Genomic DNA, 27,240 nt, shown 5'->3' with positions numbered 1-27,240 from the left:
ACTACTGATAGGATGTGACACGGGGCAGCTGGCAAACAAAACAGGCAAATAGTCAACTGTCAATCATCTCCGACCTGCTTGGTGCTCAGTCTGACCTAATCAACATTGAGCTTGCTGCAGAGAAACTGAGGTGGTCTCAGAGAACAATGGACACACAAACTGACAAACTGACTGGCCAAAGAGACAAGCATTGTGTGTTCACAGTAAGGATGTGTTAAAGTATACTAGGCAGGATTTTATTAAAAAACAATCTATAGACTCACACAAACGTAATCCCTCTCAATCATCACTTATGACCCACTAGAAGTGTGTGGCCGTGTATTTATCTACAGAGACTCTGCCCTCTGCATGTATTTTCTTATTATTTTGCTTTGTTCAGGACGCTTCTGGGCGTCAACCTTTGGGCAGTGGGTGTGTAGCCAACAGTGTGCAGGTGTGAGGTCAGGACTCGTAGCGTAGGACTCGTATTTGATTCAGTGTTCCCCTGCTTCTCCGTGTCCCTCCTCTGTTATGTGCTGCTCCTCTGCTGTCAGTGTTTCTGTTTGACGGACACACACATGCAGAGCAGAGAGTGGGTGTGTTTATTTGTGCTTTAGAATGCTGTGAAACAATAAGAAAGTAACGTTTTATTACTCTGATTCACAGCTTCGTTCTCGCCAGCACCGCTCATTCCCTTCATTCACTCTCTAGTTCGCTCGACCACTGCTGCTCTCTCTCTCACTCGTTGAACCGGAGGGGAGGGGCCAACTTTGAATGTTGTGTGTTTAAAAACACCAACTGACAAGTCCTGCGTAGTATACCTTTAACTTGTATGTAGCATTTTTCCAGAAAGTTTTTCTGAATGTGTTTTTTCCTTTTTTTACGTACAATCTTAGTAGTGGCTACTATGTGAGTCATATTAGAAAGCACCTGTCAGCTTAACTTTTTCAGAAAAGACCATATGATGTCAGTTGCATTTGTGTGAGGCAAATGTTGAAGAAAAGGCTTCTGAGGAGGCTCGTAGCTCTCCATGACAACAACAAGAAGGATGGTGAGAAAGCCCAGCTTTCACAGCAAGATCGGCTGTAAAGTAGCAGAGGCTAATCTGAGATCATCGGCTCTCGATTTTGTTGGTACCCTGCAATGAGTTTTAAAACATCAGTTATTTTCTTTTTTATAGCTACTGTTTTAATTTTACATTCTGCCACATGTTAAAATCGCACATCAACATGTCAACACCTGAAGGTGGTGCAAGTTGGCAGCTGTAGAACTGGTCTGACGATGAGTGAACAACTTTCCCTTAGGGAGTTACAAGCCGATTTCATGAGGCGTTTAGCATCTAAAAAAATTAAATATCTGATCTGCTGCGGGTGCTTTTCTATATTTGATGTTTGTTACATGTTAAGCTATGCCTGTATGTGATGAGAATTTGCGCTTTAAACTGTGTTTAACATACATGGCATCCAAAACCCTGCTACAGTATAAATCTCAGCACATCTTGTAGGACATCAAAGCATAAATGTAAGATATTAAACTACTCCCTAAACCCACTCAACAGCTTCACTGGCCTAAAACCAGGGATGTAACATGAGGTATAACTCTCCATAACTCTCCATCCATGCCACACACACACAGCTCTCCACCATGTATCTAGTTAATGAAAGGAAAAACATTAAAATGCAAAAGTGAATTAGGAATTAAAGAGGGGCCTGTGTGGAGTTTAATAACCTTGAAATACTGGGAAATGTTCTGGAGTCTTTAATCTGAAAGTGACCCTTCATAACCTCTACAAAAATCAAAAATTAATATGAATTCACATGAGCACCAACTCCCTCCGTTCCCATAGCACACACTACTTAAAGGTCCAGTGTGTAAGATTTAGTGGCATTTAGCAGAACAGACTTGGCAGAAATTGAATAATTCATAAGTATGTTTTAGTTAGTGTATAATTACCTGAAAATAATAATTGTTGTGTCTTTGTTACTTTAGAATGAGCCTTTTATATCTACATAAGGAGCAAGTCCTCTTCCACGGGGCCCGCCATGTTGCACCGCCAAGTTTCTACAGTAGCCAAGAACAGACAAACCAATCACTGGCTCTAGAGAGGGCCTTTCTCATTTTCTGCGAGTTTTGCGATCACCGTTGCAATCTGCAACCACATGAATACAGCTAGATGCTACTAAATCTTACACACTGGTCCTTTAAACACATAGATCTATATACATTACAAACACATCTAAAAATACTTACATACACATTTGCTTCCTGCTCTGAGTCATGGATGAGAATGAAACTAGAATGTATATCCATGTGTATGAGGTCACAATCTCCCCTTCTGTTCCTGAGATATAAAGCTCAAACGCACTGAAAGCGCCAATTGACGCTCCTATGGCGCACTGCAGGCATCAGATTTGAAATTCCAACACCACAGAACCAACACAGGTTTTTCATTTTGTTCTTTCTATTAACCGCTGCATTAGTTGGATATAATCAATGAATGAAAAGGAGAAATGCAGAGGAGGAAAATGAAACAAACTAAGAGCGTCTGTGTCCACAGTAAATCATCTGTTGATTGTTTGATTGTTATTTATTTGTGCTTTAAAACATAACTACTGTGAAATAATCAGAATATAACATTTTATTTCTCTCATTCAGCGGTTTTGCTCTCACTACCGCTCGTTCTCCTTACTCGACCACCACCGCTCTGTCTCTCTCTCTCTCACTCGGTGGTGCTCAGCTGGCTTGCGCTCTCTCGCTCTTTTTTGGCTGCAGAGAATACAGCTTTGGTCACTGGGTCCGCATTTGATGCTCCAAAAATCGAACCAAGGTCAGAGCAGGCACGTCAAGACAGTTTGACACGCCTCATAACACTTCTAGTGCGTGTTTGGCCAATAAAAACAATAGGTGTACTTCAAAACGCGCACGTCGGACACTTCCAGTGTGTTTAGGCCTATAGTATTGAATGATGGCCGGAAAAGTGTTTCTGCAGAACGTTGTGATGTCACAGTGAAGTTGACCTTTGACCTTTTGGATATTAAATGCTATCACTTCATCATTTTATCCTATTAGACATTTGTGTGAAACTTTGTCATAATTAGCGTGTGAATTCTTGAGTTATGGCCAAAAACATGTTTTGTGAGGTCACAGTGACCTTGACCTTTGACCACCAAATACTATCAGTTCATCCTTGAGTCCAAGTGGACATTTGTGCCAGATGTAATGAAATTCCCTCCAGGCCTCCCTGAGATATCATGTTCACAAGAATGGGACGGACATGAGGTCACAGTGACCTTGACCTTTGACAACCTAAATCTAATCAATTTATCCTTGTGTCGAAGAGGATGTTTGTGCCAAATATTAAGAAAGTCCCTCAAGGCGTTCCTGAGATATCGAGTTCACAAGAATGGGACAGATGGAAGGACAACCCAAAAACATAATGCCTCCAGCCACAGCTGTCAAATACTGTATAATATATACTGTACATATGTAGGGGTCCCAGTGGTCCAGGGCTGAATTTCTTTTCCAGTTCACCCCCGCTCCCAACTTAATATATGTTGGCATCTTTATCTATATGCCTTTGCTTGTATGTGTACATGTGTATACAGTACACACACTGGTTCACACTTCATTATAATAAAAAACAGCCTTCAGGGGAACTTGTTGCGATCAATAAAGTAACAGCAAGACCCCTAGGAGGTGGTCGCGTCTTCATTATCTGTAATCTTTAATAAAGACAACACAGAAACAGAACCCCAACTGCTATTATGGAGATTGTGCAGAGATTAGCTATGCCTACAATCAATACTTACATCTTCTTATCTTACCCCTTCTGAATAAATGCACTGATAGCAACACTCTCATACAGGAGGTCCACAGGTCTATTTCCTACTCTGAATATGTTAAGAATGAGGATAAGGAATAACACACATACTGTGGCTAAATAGTCTATTACTAAGATATGAACTGAGTTCATTACAAGAATTAATGTTTATTTTTATTACAAACTGAAGTAATTTAGCTTATATTGTAAGAAAAAAGTTGCATTTACTGTATTCACTTGTGTAGCTGTAGCAGTGCACATATACTAACCTCTCTATTCTAACAGTGGCTATTTTTATGTGTGACTCAGTTTCCCAGTAAACCAGGCCAGTGAGCCAGCATGCACAGTTACCAGTATCACATGGAATGGAGCCATCAGTAACACCTGTGTTTAACACATCAAAATGTCTGCGGTGAGAGAGTTCTATAGGCTAGCTAAATGTTAGCAGTGCCAGTGCTGTGGCTTCTTTATCTGTCTGGGGCAGAAGGTGGGTAAAGTAACCACAACTGTACAGCAGTTTCCACTGCTGTCGATTGACAATTACAGCTCATGGCTATTTATCTCTCCTGCAGTGAGCAACAAGACAACAATACGTTTTCTGGAGCAAGAAAAGAAAACTGTTGTGTTTAGTAAATCAACCAGCATAGGTAACCCTTTTCCTGCACAATGTGCCCCTCTGTAAACCCTTTGAGCCCTGTCGCACCAACCAAAAGTGACAAATCGGTTTGGAATAAGATACAATGAAACTAAACTAAGAGCAGTTTGTGGTGGCCTATGTGACCATGAACTGCAACCTCCCCTGTTCGACCTCATCTCTCTCTCCCCTCATCGTCTGTCTCTACTGGGGACGCTCCAATAAAGGCATAAAATGCCCCCAAATTATTTTTTTTAAATTAAGGGCAGTTTTGAATGCAAACATTAAGAATTATTTGTGAAATATGAAATGAGTTGTTTTTTTAAAAACTGTGTAATCATAAATACGTCTGCGTGTTTAAGTGCACGCCTCTAGACAAGCAGTTACATCAAAAAGACATACTGACCACGCAATATGTGTTACAGCGTGTTTCACGTGCAGTGTCTGTGATATGTAGGTTCCTCTACTGCTTGCCCCCGATTTCTGCAACTGACATTTCTGCTGACCAGCACTCTGTCCTGCTTCAGTACTTTCTTCCCTCCATCCGTTTTCCTCCGGGAATTTGCCAGCTCTTTCTCTCTTCCTTTCTACTGAGAAAAACACTTAATTCAGTGTGATCTAACTTTTTCTCCAGGTCCAGAGAGAGCATAATGAAAGCTAGATACAAAACCAGCCAGTCCTTGACTAGATATATGAAGACCATTTGCTATGTAAGCTCTTTAATTGCTCTTAGGAATGTTTGCCAGACACTCCATTTCGAGACTCCTTGAAATGGTGCAACTCTAAACTAATCAGGATTAATAGCTGAAGAGTTAGAGGCTAAGTAAGTATCCATCAGGACGAATCCTACCCTTTGCTGTTCCATCCTGGTAATATATAAGGAAAACAAAAAGACTCCAAATAAAGCTTGATAATATATGTTCACATAGAAAAGTTTCAGTTAAGAAACCTAGAAAAGACACAGAAGGTTAAAACGAGGCTTCCATTTGTTTGACTTTGCTTTGTTTTCATATTTTTAATTTGGGAGTCTGGCCAGTGGGAGACAGGAGGACTCCATTTTTTACCTCATTTAAATTAACACAGGGATGTGTCAGCAAAGCCTGTGGCACCAGGGGATGACTTTTACTGGATTTTTTTCCCATTTATTACCTTTTCATCCTTCTCCCACCCCCTTTTTTTTTTTTCTTCCTTTTAAATTTTGTTGTCACCCTGGGCCCAGAGAACATTTCAGGCTCAGTCTTTCATCTCAAAGAAAGCTACGCCTCTGTAGCTCAGCATCCATGCATGGTTTTCACACAAGCACTGTATGTGTGTGTGTGTGTGTTTCTGATAACCAGCACCTTCGACCTTTATGACATTAGCGTTTTAAAATACCTGGAACCATTTCCTCACTCTCTCCCTCCGTCAGTGCAACTCAAAAGCACAGGACAGACTTCAGCCGCTTTGAGGGGAAGGCATCTGTCTCTCCAGCTCTCTACTCCATGTCACACTTCATCAGCTGCACACCTGTTTGGAGATCTCACAACTACCTTCTGGTCTCTGTCAGAAAAAAATGTGTATGCCTGAAATTGTCTTCACTTGCCTCTATGTTGCTCCATGTCGCATAGTCATCTGCAAACATCCCCCGTCCTGTTTGTCATCGAGACAGACGAAGAGTAATTAAAGAGTGATTAATTAGTAATTAAGAGTATTTAAAGTATAGTCAGCTGACTGCAGCCTTGAAGCCATTTCACAGAATGTGCCGCCTCCATTAGGCTTAACAGCTCTTTCACTTCAGCAAGTTACTTTGCGAACTGCTGAGCTGAGGTCACATTTATGCATGAAAATTATACAGCTTCCCTGACAGAGAAAACATACTGTAGGTGAGCTTTTATTTTTACACAGCAGTCAAATTCCTTGACATTTTCGTCTACTTTAAGTCACAAGTTCAAAGCACTGAACCACTTGGGCCTTGCCCTAAAAACAAGAATGCTGCATCAAAAATACTTTCTGGTACAACACTGAGAACATTCTGCAGCTTTTCTAATATGGTATTTCTAATAATGTGAGTCTGGCTGATCCAGACAGTGAAAGGCTCCTTAGTCTCTTCTATCTCACGTCAGCTTCACCTGTCTGTCAGGACCGTGCAGTTTTTACATACCTAAAAACACGCTGCATAGAGAATGACAGCGTCTTAAGCGTTTGCTGATATAAATGGCACCTTTTATCACCTGTGTACTATTTTGAAAGCTGCGTTGCTTTTACTGCCTGACTTTCACATTTCATCATTCTTGCCTCTAACCTCTCTGACATCAGCTCTATTTTAGCACCCACACAGCAAACCCACTACCAACTTGGTGGCATGGGTATTCAATGGTGTCTGCGCATGTTAGTGGAGATGGATGGTGGCGAGAAAAGAGCGATGAATCTTCATCATAGACCGCCAATATTTCTCTCTCGCCCCGTATGCACCCACAGTCCCAAGCTGCTCCTTTGTCTTCGGGCTTTGTTTGTGCATCTCAGACCTCATGTTCACTCAGTCCCTTTACCCACCCTCACTTGTTTTCTGTCCATTCATCCATCCATCCACCTGTCCATCCATCCAATCTCTGGGCACCTGGAAAGAGGCGGAAAGGTAATTTATAGCTCATTCCAGGACACTGCGCCCTCCTCTTTTTGCCAGCACGCCCACATTGTTCTGTAGCCTCCATCGATATGAACCAGGTGCGTGGGTTGTAATTTCATCCACCTGCAGGCGTCTTGTCAGATCATAGATGACATGTACTGTACCAACTTCAACCAACACCTGTAATACTGTATAGAGTCTTCAAGAAACCCACGCTGTGAAACCACTCACTCCTACAGCACAGCACACCAAGATACAAAGCTTGTGATATAATTTTGCAACATCTCTTACAAACAGATGCTTTGTTAGGTACCATTATGTAAATAATTGATTATGCAAATAATTGATCATTGATGTATTATTGTATTGTGAGGTAAATGTCTGTCATAGATCATGCCCTGTCTTGTATCAGTCCTCAGCATACTGACATAAATGTCTAGAAAATTTGGTTGGTACAGCAATTAAATGATTACATCTTGAACTTTTATTATATTACTGCAGTGTTTCCTGCGCTGGAGGAGGATGATGATTGGCTGTGACACAGTGTCAGCTCAGGGTCAACTCTTTCACTCTCAATCTGTATATCTGTCTCATCATCATCTCTTCTTCTGTTACTGTGGCCATAAGGTCTGTGTCGAATTATTTGTCTGACAGTCTGTCTGATTCTCTCTCTCTCTTTCTGCCTACATCTGGCCATTAACTGCTGACTATAGCATATCAGGCCATTTAACATATACAATATATTACACAGTGACTATTTCATGACTAGCAGTAATACAAATTCAACTCATACCAGTAATATTCTCACAATTGTGCAAAACTACAAGAGTTTTTCCATAAGTTTTCATTTTTTTCATCTTATACATCTCACACAACAGTCACATACATGGATGCACAGTGGAGCTTAAGAAATGGAGACAAATTTTCAAAGGTAAATGTTTTTTTTGAGCACTGCTCGTGTGACAAACTGAATTGCCTGTTATTCATTGTTGTGTCTTATACAGTATTTATCATAGATTTTTGGCTTACAAATTGCTAGTCTTCATCAGCAGTTTGCCAACTTCCATTTTATCCATTTAACCACTTTTTCTGCAAACAACACATAAACCTCTGCAAAACGCAGCTTGTAAATCAAGCACTTTGGGTTGCATTAATTACATCAACTTAAAATCTACTGATTATGAATTCTCTTGACCCTGAGAGGTGCTTGCTGCATACCAACAGCTCTACGCTCTAAGCACTATGGTTTTGTGTTCACACCTCTGTGGGCATACGTGAGGTGACAAAAATGATCAATATTGCAACAGATTATAATATGGCCTCACCTGTGTGTTTATATACATCCAGTCATGAATTGAAAAAGGGGCTCCAAGGAGGCAGTAATGCAGGCACAATTTAATGTGAAAAGACAGCCAAAACTGCACTCTTCCAGGCAACCTCACAACTTTTGACAAGTGTAGATGACAGTTAAAAAAGTGGAAAACAGATGTGAGATGATGGAAAAGTGTCAAGCCCGCAGGCGGCTGCTGTGCTTTGGATAGTTATTCAGAATACTTCAGGGAGAACTCATAACAGTTGCCAATTTTTCAGCCATCTGGTGAGGATTTGGAGATTCACCTCTTTGTGGATTTAGCCGGCTCATGTTGTTCTGTGCTTTCCGTCATCTGTCCCTCTCACATCGAAACAAACTGATTAATCAGTTTTAATTTATTAAGCAGCAGCTTGCTGGTTGATTGTTCTGATGTTGGAGGGTTTGTTTTCTGAGTGGGCAGAGGATTACAGATTTTGTCTGTGTGCGTGAGAGATATTGGCTAATTAATGCTTGATGTTAGCTGTGCTGTTTGTATTAATATTTACAGTCAGTTCACTAGTTATTGTGTATTGAACCAGGATTGATATAAAGTACAAAAATAGAGATGGAGATTGCTTTTAAATGGCATCACTTTTTGCTTATTATCACATCTGCAGTGTGTTTCTTCACTTACAGATATTGCTCCTCAGAACACTGAAAAAGGTACCCGACTCACTCACGAATGTAAAAAAATTTGATTCATTTAGATGTGTTGATGAATTGAACTTGAAAATATGCTTCAGTGACAAATTTATTTCATATACAGTGGCAGGATAACTGCTCTTCTCCTGGTTTTTCAATTTTGAACACACCAGAGACAAACCAGAGACACTCACTCACACTGCACCATTGATTCACTGGTTGCAATTAACACAGTGTTGCTCCTGTCCGGTCAGGCGCAAATTGAAAAAGCCAATAAAAATTGGTTTTCTCCCGCCAGCTGCCATCTCACAAGAGTCTGAAATGGCCACTCCGGATCCATCCATGCCTCCCAGCCAGTGGCATCGACTTGGGTGTCGATATACCTGCAAACTTCTACTGGCTCAAGTGAGAAAAATCAAGGCAGTGGGTTGTTTAATGACAGAATAAATCTAGGAGGACGCTTAAAGGAATTGATATCCTGACAATAACAACAGAGCAAAAGAAAGCGCTTCAGCAGCTCTCTCCGTCCGCAACTGTAGCTAGATTAATAGACTGCTTGGTCGGCCTGTTTAGGCCATTACCCCAGGATGAGATACATGAAGAATAATTACCTTCTTTTCCTTTATCTTAGCCATTCCATAGTCATAGTCAATATTTAATCTTAAATCCATTTACTTTTTTCCTCGAAGCAGTGTTACGACATGTAAGTTGTCAGAGCAGCACAGAAAGTGTGTGATCATATCTGATGTGTGTGGCTTGATTGGAAAAGCTGGTAAATGAGGCCTGTCACCACCTACTCGCAAAGACTTTGAAAGGTCAAACTCTTAGTGTGGTTTCTATGGTAATCACAGCAGTGTGATCTGTAACTGTCACTTGCAGCAGGTTATATTGACTAAATTTTATGGCATCATAATTATATCATTATACTAGTATTATAATGGAACAGTATAAATGGAATTTTCATGCTAATGCATAGGGTACTCCTTTTGTCCAACCCAGAACATGAGGTGAAATGAGAAGACAGGGGAAGGTCGAAGGATGAGGGTGTGTGAGGAAGAGTAGTGGAGGTTGTGGAAGCAGAGACGCTAATGGAGCTGATATGAGAAGGTGAGGAGGAGGAGGAGGACTGATAAGCAAACGATAAAGAGGAGGAAAAATAATTCCTACAGGACAGGTGGACATTATTCATGTCTGCATGCAGTCAGTACTATCCATCACAGTAAAGATAAGGCATTCATTTGTGGTTTTGAGGCTGGATTTTCAGGCATGCAGTCTGGCCTTTCCTTGGAGAAAGTGTGTCACAATATGTTTAGGGATGTTTGTCTGTCAGTCGGTTGGGCCACAACTTAGCTCTAGACTGAAATATCTCAACAACTATTTCATGGATTGACATTAACTTTTGTTCAAATATTCATGGTCCCCAGAGAATGAATCCTACTGACTTTGGTGATCCCCTAAATTTCTCTCAAGTGCCACCAGCTGATCAAAGTTTTCACTAATCCAGCAAAATATCTCAATATCTTCAACATGGATAGGCAAACATTTTGTATAGACATTCATTGTTCCCAGAGGATCAATCCTACTGACTTTGGAGATCCCATGACTTTTCCTCTACTCACCATGAGGTTCACATTTGTGGTTTCAAGTGTAATATCTCAACAACTACTGGATAGATTGCCAGGCAATCTGGTCTACATATTCATGTTCATGGAAAAAAAAAGTTAAATATTCCCACAATAATGTTGCTTTTAAAGAGTAGCTTTGACCTCCAGGGGTTTAACTTTTCATCTTGTGATGTGCAGTGTTATACAGGTGTACTCGGGGACACCATGACATCACTGTTGGGCATGGTTTCAAGCGCAAAAGTATAACTCCTCCTGTGAAGCTGTGAAGTCAATGAATCTCAAGCTCAACGTGTCTTAATGAGTTTTGTGCAGGCGTTACTTTTTTTTTCATTGACTTGCATATATTTATATCTCATTGCAGTTTTCACATTTATCAACAGCTTTAAACTCAACTGTAAATGATCTGTACATCTGTATAAGTGGTTAATAAATATTTTGTGACACACGGTAAGGATTCGTTAATGTACGCCATCATACATGATTATAAATACAGCTATTATACTGTTATCAATCATTCATTAAGTGTTAATACACCAGTTAAGAATGCTTTATAGTATAAGTTATGATTGCTGATAAATACATTACAGTGTATTCTTAACATTTTATCGAATGCTTAAATACTGCTTAAAAATGCTAAATGTTGGGTTATGCTCTTTTAAAGGGGGAGGAGATGAAGACCAGTAGAAGAAGAGGAGAAAGAGGTGACAGAGAAGCAATGACAAGGCACATAAAGGAGTTGAAGAGGACAGAACAAGGTGGTCGACGATGGGCGGGGGGGAGCACTCAGAGGTCTTGAGGAGATCAATCAACAGGCTCCAAGTGTCTGCCCTCTGCCCGGACAGCATGGGGACAGCAGAGATCAATGAGGGGTAAGACCCACCGGCTAGTTCACCACAGGAGACAATACATTATAGACTGGAAACACATGGTCCAGCTGAATGAGCAGTGAAGGATTGGAAGCAAGGAAGTGAGAAAAGACGGAAGAGACTTGACCCTGCAAGTCAAATGTCTGACAATCTGAATAGATTACTGCAGCGGGAGTGAAGGGGCAGAAAAATCAAGAACACTGTCGTACCAGCAAGCTTCTACGCCTACACTAGTGTTAGCCTGTAAAATTGTCATCAGTGTTTTTATCAGTGGTGCGTGTTCTGTCACTCTGTACATCAATGAGTTACAAGCATCTCGACACACTGGTTATTATTTTGAGGCCATTCTGAGATGAAAGAGTGCGGACTAAAAGAAACAAAATTAGACACTTGAAAGCAGGCACCTATAGAAAACTCCCTTGTGAAAAAGCTGAAACCTGAAGCAAAACACAAAATCCCCTCCAACTCTTCAGAGATATGGCACTCGCTCTAACTCTGGTAAACAGGGAATTCTGATGAAAGCAGGAAATGTTCCCACGAGAATGGAAATGAATCTGCTCCTCCTCTTCTTTAAACCCACATAAACACTGCGTGCCCACACCAAGAATTTCGAGTTTCCAATTCAATTACTCACACATCACACATCCATCCATCCATCCATCCGTCTACCCATGATGCTTCTCGGCCAAGTCTTCCCTTATCTGCCGCTCGTGAAGTAAATGCGTGAGCGGTAGGAGATTTGGCAAGAAAGATGAGGAGGGAGACAGAGGATGCTTTTCCTCCATTGTTCAGCATTTTTCTGTATGCGTCTTATCCCTGCCTTGTTTCTATTGTTAACCTGCTTCTTTGAGAGTCTTTATGTAGCAGAAGAAAAATGGAGGTGTGCACGTTTTTTGTTCCCCTTTATCAAGTGGCAACAGGAGCCGCATCTACTTATATCTGGCAGTCGTACAAGCAACTTTAGAAGTGCATAGATTACTTCCACTGCCAAACCTTTTTCTACGATGCAGCTCTTTAAAAGCACTTAAAACATTGAGCACTTGAACAAGTTTGTCTCGAGAGGTTCGATGCATTTTCCCATCCGAGGTGTTTAACCATCAACTTAATGGTCTGTAGGAACCTGTTCTTTTCTATTTATGCAAGACTGCTGATTCTGGTTGTGCGTAGTTATGATTTAAGTACAGAACTTCATCATCAATCGCCAGTTCAAGACATTCTATGAGATTCTGTAGTATTTCATATTGAACTATGACAGAAAAGACGGCCTAATCTAAAAGTTAACCACACCAACACTATGACCCTCTAAACAGCTTAATTTTAGTCACACATTCGATAAATTCATTCCTTCACACAGGCCGCCATCTATCCATTGAAAATACAACAACAAATTTAACTCTATAGCCCTAGGTACACAATCAGTCAAGAGTTTTGGTGTGTGGGTTCATTTCATGAGTCGAGTCAGCATTGTTTTAAGCAATATAATTAATTATGCGTGTCCAGACTAATCAGATAGATAACACGACACAAATGTTGGAGAAATGAGGGTGGGGGCAGGGTTAGAGGAGAAAAAACTGGTATAGAAAAAAGATACCATGCTGGTTGAGTGGGCTTAATATGATATAGGACAAAACAAAGCTAAATGTAAATATTGTGGAGAAATAGCGGATTGGTGCAGGAGAGAGAGATGCGGAGCGGCTGAGCCTGGGACAGGGCAGGAATGTGGGAAGTGGCAGCGGAGTTGGGTTAGCAGTAAGCCGTGAATGTAACAGTGAACGTGCAGTCTGAGCTACAGTTTGTCAGGAAATAAATGCCACAGCACCTCAAGAACCAAGTCGAGTTCCTGAGTTTTGTTTACCAGCAGCTGAGTATAGTGACGGGTATACTCAGCCCTGGAGGAGTAATGAAGTCTGCCTTGTGCGCGCTCGGCTGCAGTCTGGAGGCTGAAGCAGGTCGGTTCAGATGCAGCAGCTCAGCTACACAAGCGCTCATTAAAATAATGTCCTTATATGCCCTAAAACATCCCTTTGATAGAATGAGATAACAGACATCATGAAAGTGTTATTCAAATTTTTTTCTAATATTACTTTTGATAGTTTTGATAGTTGCAGGAGATGTGAAAATTTTACTTTGATTTTCCTGTTTTGGAAAACAACAGCAAAAGGTCTGTAAATACCAACTACTACTCAGTTCATTGCTCAGTAAAAAGAGTTAATCAGCACTCCACTGAGAGGACAGAGAATCCTGTGTACAGCTGTACTCAATTAGATATTAGTCTCAATAATCTTTACTATGGTAAATGGGACACTTAATTGTTATATTGATTTCAGGTGGTATCGCGGAGCATCAGCAGTCCATCTTGACCACACTCGCAGGCATCTATCATATCAGTGTAACAGCAAGTATCGCACAGAGAGAGAGGGGTTTAGGTGAGAAAGACAAACAGAGATATAGTCCAGTGTCATGTCTCATGACCTGGTGACCTTCACCCAGCACGGCCCCAGCATGAAAACTGACTGGTAACAGCAAACAGCCAGCTGGTAGCAGCTTAGCACTGGCCGCTGCTGGAACAGAGCCAGCAGGTAGGAACCAGAGTGAGTGTAGAAAGATCAGGAATTTACAATAGGGTGCCTAAAAGGACTGAGGGTGATCTCATTGTGTAATCCCCCCCCCCTTATCTGGGATATAGAGGATAGAAATAAAGCCAAATGTTCTCAAGGCCTATGAATGAAAACAGAAATTTGTTTACACTGGTATGTGGATGTATGTACAGCACAGAGCTGTCCATTTTTCTGTGTATAGAATACCGCATGTGCATACAGAGCTGTTGGTCTTGAGAAACAGGCTTCCACTCTGTTGGCATCTGGTCATTGGTTTCAGAGTAGGAAGACATTGCTGGAGCTCTGCCTAGGAGTTTATTGCAGGCCCACAGCTTGGATCTCCAGCTTTTGTGAACCAACACCAGGCTGACAAATGCCTGAGAGGTGATGGGAGAGAATAAGTGGAAGCACAGAAGCACCCAGAGGAAAAACAATTCTGGACTGAACCCTCAAATAGCCTCATATAACGGAGCTGTCAACACCCCCGAGCTTGAAAAATGACAGGGAAGTATTCACTGTTCTGTTTGTCTGGTTACAGCCAGTTATCAGAGGCTTGTGGCTTACCCAAGCTGTTTGAAGTGAAATTATGTACATTCAAGGGAATACATTAATTGCCAAGAGGGATATGCATTGCTGCATAAGAACCAGTACTTTAAAAGCTTTGACTGCTGAGGTGTAAACACCAGATAAATCCTGTATGCAGCTCTATTCCTTTGACTGGGTTCAATCCATGACTACAACAACTCAGTGACTAAATCGTTGTTTATTACAACTTGGGTATTATTTCTGAGATTATCTAAACTACTTTATTTGGAAATAAAACTGAAAGCACGCCTGAAATGTTGGCAATAATCCCTCATTGTGCATGACAGCTGTGTGCATGCACAACTACAGTGAGAACAGTAGATCCAAGTTGAACTAGAAAGTTGATCTGTGAACTGTGATGGATGTTTACATCTGAGAGTTGGCGTTGGGATTTGTTGTCTCTTTTTCTATCCTATCTATCTATCTATCTATCTATCTATCTATCTTTTGTGGCCGAATAGCTGAAGATCTGACTTTCAGTAGACTTCTGGAATGACAAAATCAGACCTAATATGTCTTTATTGTCTATTCTGTTTGGGTTATAGTTGGTTAGTGTCTGTCTCTTCCATACAGCAAACCTTGCTGTCTCTGTTTCTGCCTCTTGCTCTGCTCTGACTGCTCAAGTTGTCATAAGATCCTCAGGAGGAAATGACCCACGATTATCTAAAAGCTCCATGTTCATTTTTAGAGCTTACTGCCTTGCTTACTTATCAACAGAGAGGCGTCCACCGTAATAGCTCTATTATCCCTCCATCTCCCATTTAGACTGTCGACCTTCCTTGGTTCACTCGGGAGACTCTCAGGACCAGGTTGGCAGTGGAGTCCTTGATTAAGAACAAAAAATTAATTAATCTCTTTTGGTAAAAGAGGTGACAACGGCACTTGAGAACAGTGGCAGAAAACAAATGCAGTGTGAACTTCTGGGGTAGGGCGCTTGGGTTGATGTACCGAATTCCTCATGGGAGATCCATTTCCACTTGGCTGGCTGCAGATCCAATCAGCCAGCAGGAGAGAACTCCGCCAACCAAATGTCAGAGATGCGGACTGAGTCACGTCCTGGATTCATCACACCGAATCACTCATGTACTACCCTTTCCAATCCGTTACAACGTTTGAAATGCTAAATAAATGTAATAGGTGCCTGGAAAAATGAGTCATGTGTCACTGATCTCCACGGTCAAATCTAAATGTCAAATTGAGCAGTTACACTGTGACGCTAATCCCTGTGTTTGGGTCCATTTACAGATTACATGCAGCCTAATACCTAGCTGGTAGATGGAGCATTGTAACGGCTGAGTGTGTTGAATCTCGTTGATACGCCTTGTGTTTATTTACTAGTCAGTCCATGCTCTCTGATCCTCATCATTCTCAGGGAAGTCTCCCAGTGCCAGCACCAGCTCATCCCACCTCCCATAAACTATCGGCAAGGCCAGAGCAATGTAAGGCAGCCATATTTACAGCCCTGAAAGCAATTGGAGGTTAACAATGAGGCCTGGCTGCTGTGGTTTATGAGCTGCTGTAAAATTGCCACTATGATTAAAATCTCCGTCAGGTGAAAGACAATGGTGCAGCCCTTTCTCTCGACCCCCCTATGAAATATCTGCTCACACTCTTTCTCCCTACCTCTCCTCTCATCTGCTTTCATCTCCATGACCTCGTTGCAGGCCTTTACCTTGGCTAACTGGCCTTATAGAGCCCTTTCTTATTAACATCTGGGAAAGGGCACTGAGAGTTGTTGGCCTGCATTTGCGTGTAAGGGTGTGTTAAATAGGGATGCTTTACATACCAATGCATGATAGTGTTGATTTATTATTTTTATCAACTTATCTGACAAAAATGTCCGCTATTGTGACTTCTATGTTGAAATTGTGAAATGGGTTGTGACTTTTGTTTGTGATGTGTTTTTAAAATCTTGCTATGCGCCATAAGGTATTCTTAAAGGAAGACACTCACAGTCAATAAAAGTATAAAATGTGAGTGTTAGAAGTGGATGATGACAATGTATGTTTAAGACAATACAGCAGTTGCTCTGTCTCTTCTTTAAAATAACTCTGATCAGGGTCATAGACACAGACCCTGTGATTCTAGTGCCATCCTGGCAGAGCTGCTTGTGCTGTGTGTTTTTCCACTCATTCTTACCTGAATGGGACTGACTGTGCTGGCGAACCTCCACTTTTCCCAATTAGTAAAAACTCAAAAGGTCTTTTTTCACAGATGTTGCAACATGCCTCTCTGATAAATTACCACAACGTAAACGTACAATGTGCTAGATCAATTGTTGTCGCCTCAGCTGAATTAGATCCCGACGTGTCTAGTCTTTGTAATCAATTTTGTTGCTAGATGATGGCATATATATGGTTCTGTTCTGTAATGTGGCTCCCCCGCTTTTTTTCTTTTGAAGGTTAATGTTATCAAAAATTACAGGAGTCGCTCCCTATTTCTAACTAACTCCTTCACAGTGGAGCCAACAGCAATGTTACTTTTGCTTACAACCATGTGTGCTACTTCTGTATGTAGTCATGACATACAATGTTAGAACGTGATAATTCATTTAGCAGACGTTTTTATCCAAAGTGACATACATCTGAGAGTTGATACACCACAAGCAAGGATCTAGTCAGATGAGAACGAGTATGCCATAAAGCGAAGTTCGACTCCGACAGGACGTAGCTGCCAACAGGCGGTGCAAAGAGTGCAGAGAAGCAGATTTTTTTTTTTTGTATAATTAGTTCTTTTATCTATCTTTCAATCGATGTTAATAGTTCCAAGTTTCATCCAATCTGCTCCTCCTATCTGTCTTTTATTGTCCTCCAGCCTTTTTGTCTCCTAGGAAGCCCCAACCCTCCTCCTTTGCCTGCATCACTCTTCCTTCTCATCAGGTGTGCGAGATGAAGGGACGGAGCCAGCAAAGCAATCTGCCAGCAAAGCAGGGCACAGAGCACAGAATCCACATCTCATCCATATTAACGACATGCACACAAACACACACACGCATACCAACCTCCATGGTAAAATATATATATGCACCAAATGGCAAAGGACCAAAACAGACCTTGCTTTATACAACCTTAGTGTCAGACTGTCAGAAAAAAGTGGTAACCACCTGGAGGCTCCCCCGGAGGTGATGTGCACACAAACACACACACACACACACTTTGTGACAGTGTAAATCTATTGCAGGTTTCATCTTGAAAAGCAGGTGGCCAGAGAGATATTCCATGTCTTTCAAACACACCTTAAGTCGGCTCCTGTAATTGCAAACCTTGACACACTGTCAACTATTTAAGCCGCAATTTTAGTGACTTGCCGGCGAAGAAAGAAAGGTGCAGAAGCAAACATTCGCTGCTCAGTCCCAGTCTTTCACAGAGGTGGAAAGGAACGTAATTACTTCCTCTCCAGAAGATCCTGCTCCTCATCTGATTTGTCTTGTTTCCTTCCATCTTTTGTCTGTCGTCTCCTTTACCCTCTCCCGTCTTTTCCTACTTCCCTCTATCATGCTCAGATTAACACGGTTACCCCTCTGCTCCTGCTGCTTCCTCCATCCATCTGACAACAAACAAGAGAGGTGCAGAACACATTTACAAGGCTTTTATCAGAAACCAGCATCCTCCACTTCACCTTTACTCACACCAAGGATGCCACTTAGCTCCGTCTATCACTTGCACTCAGTGTTCCCGGAAAGGAGCCAGAAGGCAGAAAGTGACAGAAACAGAAAGATGAACAAGTTGAAAGAGTGTAATTTAGAGACTTAATATGTGTTGCAAGTCTCATAAAAGTCCTCATTAAATTAATTTAAGCAGTAGGCGATGCAGAAATATCTCTCTCAGTGTGTGTGTGACAGCCCCTGTGTGTCCAGGCTATAAGCCCCCGACTGAGTGTTTGAACCAAACGCTGCCCAGTTCCAATAAGGTCATTCCATTTTCTTTTAGGCTGTCTATTAATCTTGAGTGCACACAGCCTTGGGGGCTTTTCTGTTTGTTTCCATCCATGCCATTTTGGTTTCATTGTCTGAAATTTCTAAAATGGCAGCTTTAGTGAGCTATTAGTGCAGAACAAAAACATTAGAGGAGCTTAACAGAGGAGGCAAACAAGACAGAAGGGCCTCTGTCCCCCTGACCCATATTACAGCACATTAAACACGCTAAATCATCCCCAACTCTCTCTTTCTTTCTGTGAGAGACACGCACGCACACACATCTGGTGTCGGACTTATCTTCGGCTATGAGGCCTAGAAACATGGACAACAGCTTTGACCTTTGGCACTGACATTTTCTAAATGACGGAGCTCTCTTACTGGAGCAGGCTTACATCGACTGCCGGTGTCAATTATGTTGTTTTGGATTTCCTCGAGATGTTGGTGCTGAATGAACAGCAAAGTTGAGAGAAATATGAAACATAGTATGCGACGTTCATACGTAGGGAAGCACACACACACACTCAGAGGTCAAGCGTTGGTGGAACAAAGAGCTGGTAAATGGGCATGTGAATTATAGATGAAGAGAGATGCGTTTATAGAGCTGAAAAAAGAAGTCTTGAGGGTGAGCAGGGTCAACGTGCACATATACACGTACTTTCGAACGGATAGAACATAGTGCTTGTTACAAATAAGGCAGCGTTATAGATTACCATAAACGGAGTACAGTTGTATACTCTAAAGATCGTAAATCCAAATAAGCACCCCCTGCAGCGGGCCAATTCTATCTCCTGTATTGTAATTTTCATGATTTACAGCGTGTTTACCATCCAAGTAGGAACACAGTTCATCTAATTGATCATTATTTGAAGCAAACCAAATCTATCGCCCGTCGTTTAGGGAACAAATGACAAAGCGACGCTATTAAAATTCATAAAGACCCTGCCATAAACTGTCTGACACATTTTAGTGACTTCAGCAGAATGCTTACAGTGCAGTCGAATATTTGAGCTTCAGTGCACGAGACTGACTCATCCTGAGAGCCGCTTTTCATTTGACTGTTACAGAAGAGAAGCCCTAACACTATCAGGCAGGTTTAGTTTAGAGGAGGGCCGTTCAGAAAAAACCCCCTGGCCGATTCCCTTCATGACTCTTATCTCTTGAAGCACATTTCCTAAAGCCTTCACTTAAATCGATTTTGAAGACGACTGCATTTTATGGAATGAGATGTATCGTCTTCTTCTCTTGGCCGGTCCCCTCGGCTAGTCGACATTCACACAGCGATATCGTAACAATTTGGGTTTTAACTTTAACTGTGTTTGGGTCTTAAACTCCCGCAGCCACAGTGTGTGTGTGGCCAAGTACATATAGTATGTTATGTATGGTGTATTAGAGTGATGTTACAGTGCACATTATATATCATATTGTCAAATTTGTCAGAGATATAGTTACTGCTGCACACGCAAGTAAGAAATCTGCGTGACTAGTGTGATATGGTACAAGGAATTATTCTGACAGATAAAAATTGACTAGACTCGGGTATTTAAAATCAGTTCCTCGGTGGGTGCTATTTCCTGATCAAGGCAAAAAAATTAAGATAATAAAATCATGGATTATACAAACTGAACTCTTATTGGTTCTTAACTCTCTGATCCATTTCAGTTCATTTTGAACAGAAGCTTCTCAGGGACTTCCTTTATAGTCCAGTGTAATGAGTCTCTCTAGCAGGCAAAGAGGTAAAAGCTTTTTATTAACAAAATACCAATAACTACATCTGATTCAGCTCATTAATCTGTATCTGTCTACATCCTTTCTCTTTATTATGTTGGCCTTTTTTCATACCAAACATTCAACACCACTAAACACGCAGTGAAACATTTAATTACTACAGATTGTCTGCATTCACAGCATGATTCTTGAGCACCTCGGGTATTTTTACAGATCAGAGATGCAAACAGGTAAGGGGTAAAAAAAGGTGAGAACATTGCATGGATAGAGAAAACTTGCCACAACTAGGAGGCTCTGGTGGCATGCTCCCCCGGGAATAAATCTTCACATGCTCATTTCTAGTTTCAGTCTAGTTTCAAGTATATTTGCATCTGCCTGAAAACTAATTCTAACAGCCATTATGGGGTAAAACAACCCTACATAAAGCACATAAAAGGAATAGAATAGATGGGAATAGGAATAGATATGGGAGCTGAATACATAAACAAGACAAAAACAAGAAGAAAACAACAAGATAGAAAAGTATGTTGGAAACCAGCTTATAGTAGCTTCTTTATTAACACTCTTCCACTATTAGACATGTAATTGGTAAAATTCATAAAAAGCTTACATCTAGTCTATATGCATGATTACATATGACATAATAAGTAACATAACATAAATGCAAATGTGAATTCACACATTTGTTTTTGTTTACTATAATATAACTACAAGAAAACTATGACAAAAATAATGCTATTACCAGTACACCCAGCGCAGAACTGACTCAAAACTGAATATGTTTGCATATAAATGCATCAAAATGACAAACTTTGAAGACAAAATCTATAGAGTTAAAATTAATCAATACTGCATCTAACCCAATGTTAACCTTTCTTGCTTCCGTGTCCAAAATGTAGCTGGGAAACACACAGGAGACTTTGTGTTCTGCTCCAGGGCCGACGTTGTTGCTAACTTCGGGGCTAACCTTCTTCATTTTAATCAGCAGGTGGCAAAGTAAGAAATGAGAACTTGGCTTGGGTCTTGAGGAGTTGCAGCATTTATTCACTGACAAATAGCCTAAAGTGTACACACACTGCACTGCTACGTTCACAGCTATACTGCTAACTTCATACTCCGGTCACCAGCCTCACGATCACACCTGCTCTCGCTCTCTCTCTCCCTCTCGACTGCACACTCACTACACACACAACCTACACACTGAGCTAACCTTTAAAGGAGCAACGCTACTTGCATAACACCAATCAACCCAACCTCCTCAGATCTACATGAATCTTGTAGGTGACCTATTTTGATCTCAAAACAGAAAATTTCGCTGAAAGGTGAAGAGTTTGCACTTCTACAGATACCTGAGCCTCAGGCAAGATACCTTTTCAAGGTAGACAGTCTGTCAACATGAGTGACAAGTGCTGGTCGACTGGTTGAGGAAGAAGGGACTAATAATAAATCGTCTGCCTCAAGGCCAAATGATGGAAGGTGAATCTTGAGAGTATTAAAAGATTGCTCTTACTTTAATAAAGCAGACTCTTAGCTAGATACAATTTATGTAAGAAAATGGAGATAAAATATTACAGTACAGGAGTATAGTGTTTGTGACTGCTCAAGTTTCCACTGGAGCGCAATTCCTTAAGTCTGTCCTCATCCAGAGATACAGACTTATTTTCTATGGTTTTCAATCTCATTTTGGAATTAAACAGTTAACTAGACCTAAACCTTTCCAGTTCAGTTGTAAACATTTGCACACTGTGCCTGGTACAGATTTGGAAAACTCTTTTCAACTAAATGAAAATGCTATCCAGCAAATGTACAGCTTCCTTTGTTGTCAAGGTAATGAGAGTAGTTTATCATGATTCACACTTTTACAGTCTTCGTTTTGTGGAGGTATTTTGATGATGATGATGTTTAACTTATTAGTGTGATGATTCAGGTTATATACATATGATATTTATCCTATCAATAATACAATTTTGAATATTCAGGTTGTTGCACTGTAATAAGCCCGCATCATGGGAAGCTGGACTGTGCAGTGTGGTGTAACTAACATACTGTAATGTGTCTCCACTGGCACATGTGTTGAATGGCCACACATAGGCAACTTCTGTAATGATGGTTCTGACCAGTCACCATGACTATTATAACAGTAACATGACTTGCTAATGTGTTGATGTTTGTTAGACTGCTGTAAAACACGTTCGCTCTTCTTCTTCAACTCTGTCAATCCTTCAAGCTGTATATTATATTGTTATACTGGTCAGATATTTGCTATAATGCAGGCACAAGGGCACAAGGATCACAAGCAGGAAAATTCAACCTAAACAATGGCACCCACTTCCACTTCAAGTTTAAACAGGAAGTTAAAAGACAAAACAACGGATTTGGAGTGCTTCCTTATTAATGAAATGCATGAGGTCAATAGAGGGAAAGGACTGTCTTTTGGGGCTCCGGCAGAATGGAGCCATAATCATTGGGTGCCCAGAGACCAAAGCTCAAAGTTTTTGATGATAATTATGATCCAGACTGTGATTGTTGAAGCCCTGATGAGCTCCTTCACACATACATGAGCAATAAACCTCATTACTGCTTAATCAAAGGGATGTGGGTGCAGCAGGTACGTGTGCTTAGGTAGTGATATCCTATTAATACTCTGTCCAGAGTGGTGAGACAGAAATGAAGACAGCTAGCAAACATGCAAAAAAAGAAAGACTCACTGCTGCCTCGTCCTCCCTGCTGTCGCTGGTGTCCTCACTCTTGTGGTGGCCGGCTGAGGAGCGAGTGTCCCTCTTGCGGCTGGCGTCTGTCCCCTCCGTCTGTCTCTCTCCATCTGAGCCAAGGTGAAAACATGGACACTGCTCAGAAAGCCAGCGAGCACAATTATCATCACTCCTATCATTGTCATCATCTTCATCTCCATTTTAATCATCGTAATTAATAGCGTCATTGTCATTCAGATCTCTATCATTATCCTCATCACCAATAGAATCGTTGTAATTATGCATATCTTCAGTATTATCATCATTATGGTCAACAATAATTTTGAGCTATCACTCATTTGTCTTCCTACTGAGCCTATGTACTGTAATCAAAACCAGATAAAAGTTTCCAGAGAAAAGGGGATTAAATGGGGGGAAAAAAAGAGATGTAATTGGAAAAGCGAAAAGAGACAAGAGAGACTAAAAACTGGTCCGGAAGCGAAACGTGGAGGGGGGTGAGGAGGGTGGGGAAGGGGGGGGTGGGGGGTTAAAAATAAAAAGGAGATAGAGAAATGGAGAGACATAAAGAATAGCTTTTTTTTTTGCTGCGAAGTGGAGCTGTTAGGATGCTGTCATGCCACAGATGGATTATGGGAGTTTTGCTGCACAATGATGACAGTTGCCTTGGCCGGGAGAGAACAACCAGAATTTAAATCCACTCATTACGAGTCTGTGTGTTTGTGTGTGTGCATGCGAGAGTGTATCTTTGTGTGTCCGTCACAGAGCATATGGTCAAAATTGCCATCTCTCTGTGCTGCCAGCAAAAAGGCACGCACGTACATACACACACATACACACACACACACAGACACACAGACACACACACAGAGTCATGGATGATTAAGCCGGAGCACAATTCAATACAGAGCAGTAACAGGATATTCGACACTTTATGAGTGCCTGGTTATTTGGAGTTACAAGGACCAAATAGACACTCATGAGGTTTCCTATAAGGGTTTCTACCTCTGCGGAGTTCATATAAAAAAGGGAATCCATACCCTATTCACTCCAATCTCTTTATTTGTATTGCATTGCATTCGATCCCATTTGGCTGACATGGTTCACGAATGTGCGACATCGCTGCAGCTCGGATGGGCTGCCATAAAAGGTGGCGCCTGTGCCACTGACTCCTTCATAAAAAGCGTGGTGTTCCAAATGCATTACAGTGAAAGTGGTTCATTACTGTCTGCTGAGCAATGGCGGCTGTAGCGTACGCACATGCATACAGCCACACACGCACTCACACACCCACGCGCACACACAAGGGGATGGATTGTGATTAAAAGACAGAGTGGGGAGAACGGGTGCCTATAAAGCATAATGAGGGCTAATGGTTTTCCAATATGTCCCCTTAACAATGAGTCTGAGTGGGCTGAATTGGATGGGGGTGGGGGGGCTTTGGGGGAAAGTGGTGTGTGTGTGTGTGTGTGTGTGTGTGTGTGTTAGTGTGGTTGATCTTTGAGCAGGTTGATGCGGTCAAGGGGAAGAGGAAGACAGATAGGTGTACTTGTGCATGCTCACTCATCATTCATGTACAGAGACAGAGAGGTGACATTAGAAAATACAACCAAAAAACAATCAAAACATGCAATCAAACACACGAAATAAAAGAAATTCTAACAGAAGTCTTTTTTTTTTTTCCTCTTGTACAGCTGCATCCCAGGAAAGTCTCGAGCAAACATAATCTGTGTTGATGATTTGTTTTCCTCATTTGTTTGGATATCATCTTGCCTGTCTCTCTCCATTCCCTCTGCAATTTCACTGATTCCAGACAACAGTAATAAAAAAAAAATCTGCTTTGATCTGAGAAATCTTCGCCTTTTGCTGAATAAAGGAAACAGAGGAGGAAAAATGGCCATGTGCCGATTGCCAAGAAAGCATTTCCTTTCAAACCGTTCCCCATCTTTCTCTCTGATTGTGTGAGGGTATAAAGTACTGTGTTGTATGTTTTCCCACTCCTGTCCACTTAGGACAAAGAGCACTGGAAAGGTCAGCCTGACAAAAAAAGGGGGGAAAAAAAAAAACCAATGACAGTCCAGGAAGCTTTCAGTGATTGCCATTTCCATGTCAAACTCCAGCCACTTGAGCCACAGGAACCGTGCTGTAAAAGCCGTCAACTCGACATGGACAGTCTAAGTATGGCCTCTGGGGTCTATCAAAGCTCTGCCAGATCAAAGAGCAAGCACCAAAGAGTAGCCGTCCTGAACTTCGTCTCACTTCAAGCCTGACTCCCCTGCCATTGTTGAGCCAAATATAGCGAGGCACTTCAACTTCCACGTTTTGATCTTACTATGTAACTAAAAGCTCTTTTGTCAAAACTTCTAAAGGTAGAATTCAGTAGTTCAGTAATGTTTGAATGTTCAGGAAACTCTAGTATATAAATTACATTAAAAATACACCATTACAAGCCCTAAATGTCAAAATAACACATCAGAGAAACACAAAAGCATATGGTATTGTAATTAGTATATAACAAATTACCCAAAATCACCCAAATAGCAGTTGAATGGCAAAATAATTTCTTTATGCTTTGTAATTCATCTCCTGCTTTATTTTGCTGTTTATTTTTGTTCTTCCTCTGAGTAAACACCGCATGAGTCACTGCATGATTCAACTGGCAGCACATCTCCATTTAACCGTTTATCTCAGACTATTATGAGCAGGCAATGCACCAGGGAGCGAGGTGAGCCTCCCCTTTGTCTCGCATCATTTATATAAGTGATTACCTTTAATATCAATGAGCACGCAGAGCATAAAGACCTCTTATCAATTCTACCTGGAAATTAAATGAGTGACAGAAAAAGAAAAAATAGTTAAATAGCGTATATCTGTGAATAATAAAGGGATTTTTATTATATATCATACTTAAATGTCCTCAACAAACAAACCTTGCACCTTCACATACACAATACAAGCTGATGAGAATGAATTGCATTTTGTATGCATAATATATATATTCAAGTTGTATAAATGGTCAAACCGACAGTCAAAGCCATCTGAGCTTCCCTTAATACCCTCCATAAGTAGAGAAAAGATTAACAACATAACGTGTGACGGAAAGAAAATCATCTATAGAAACATCAGTCTGGTGGCAGAAAGCAGTCTACCAACATTTGGAGGCAACCAAAGAATTCACTTCCAAATAATTTCACTTCTTTTTCAGGTCCCTCAATCACTGTCTCTAGAAGAGAGAGAATATTTTTTGTCTTACTTGAGAAAATAAAAATGAAAATACAACGAAAGTACAACATGTGTCTCTGCACCCTATGCAGAGCTGTAGAGGAATATATGTAATGTAGAAGAATGCTATTTTTGTAGTTTATAGTTACATTTAAAATCACCAAGAGTCCCTTTATACGGATAAGTGTTTGAAATTTTGAAAAAGAACATTCGCTGTTAATATATTCTTCTAATAAATTCTTCAACAATCCCAAAAGGAGAAGATAATGAGAACTGCAAAGCACTTGTAGAGTGTGTGTGTGTGTGTGTGTGTGCATGTGTGTGTGTGTGTGTGTTGGAACACTTGTGGACAAATGTTCAAACATTTTTTGCCAACATATCCCTTAGCACTCTTTAAAAGACTGTGTATGTGTGTCCTGACTAGAAGTATGCATGCATGTGTGGACATGTGCTTATTTGCAGCTTGTCAGATAGGAAGCTGTGGTGCTGCAATGGGAATGAATCATAAATAATTTTTCTGTGGGTTCTTCTGTGGTGAATCAGTCCTACAAACCGGGAGGTTAGCTCTTTCATCCTACGCTGGGACTGTAATTCCCCTAAGTAACTAGCATGCATTGCCTTCATTCACTCATGGACTATGCAAAGTTAAAAAGTACTGTGAGACCAGGATGAACTGAAGCACAGACTCCTTTTCCACCTGGCCTTTACTTTCACATGTAGACCATGACGCAGCAGCAGACGGTCCCAGCCCCTGGACTGTGACGGGTCTTCCTCCAGCCTCCGTGCCGCCTCCAATGAAGCAACGAAGAGCTGGCTGGCAGGTTAATGGAAGCCAATTGACTACGAGCTCCGCCACCAGCAGGAGACCAAGTGGAATGCTAATCATTTAGCAGCTTCCTCTCTTATGTTCTGCCTATCTGTTCATATCCCCCGGTCCTAAAACAGCAGCACTATTTCACTGCGCA

The 27,240-nt window shown here is 41.2% G+C and overlaps 1 protein-coding gene across 9 annotated transcripts in view; it reads right to left on the bottom strand.

Annotated features, from left to right (window-relative positions):
- b4galnt4a (beta-1,4-N-acetyl-galactosaminyl transferase 4a) overlaps nucleotides 1-27,240 on the bottom strand; it is a 148,505-nt gene that overhangs the window by 71,420 nt on the left and 49,845 nt on the right. For all 9 annotated transcript variants that reach the window (XM_067589306.1, XM_067589305.1, XM_067589307.1 and 6 more), the window contains one exon: nucleotides 23,054-23,166. In XM_067589306.1, coding sequence (XP_067445407.1) covers nucleotides 23,054-23,166 — 113 coding nt within the window. The remainder of the gene's footprint in view (nucleotides 1-23,053; nucleotides 23,167-27,240) is intronic.

Source organism: Thunnus thynnus, chromosome 5 (assembly GCF_963924715.1).
Source record: "Thunnus thynnus chromosome 5, fThuThy2.1, whole genome shotgun sequence".
NCBI classification, from domain to species: domain Eukaryota; kingdom Metazoa; phylum Chordata; class Actinopteri; order Scombriformes; family Scombridae; genus Thunnus; species Thunnus thynnus.
The sequence above is the reverse complement of the archived record's forward strand: the minus strand, read 5'-3'. Positions and strand labels throughout refer to the sequence as shown.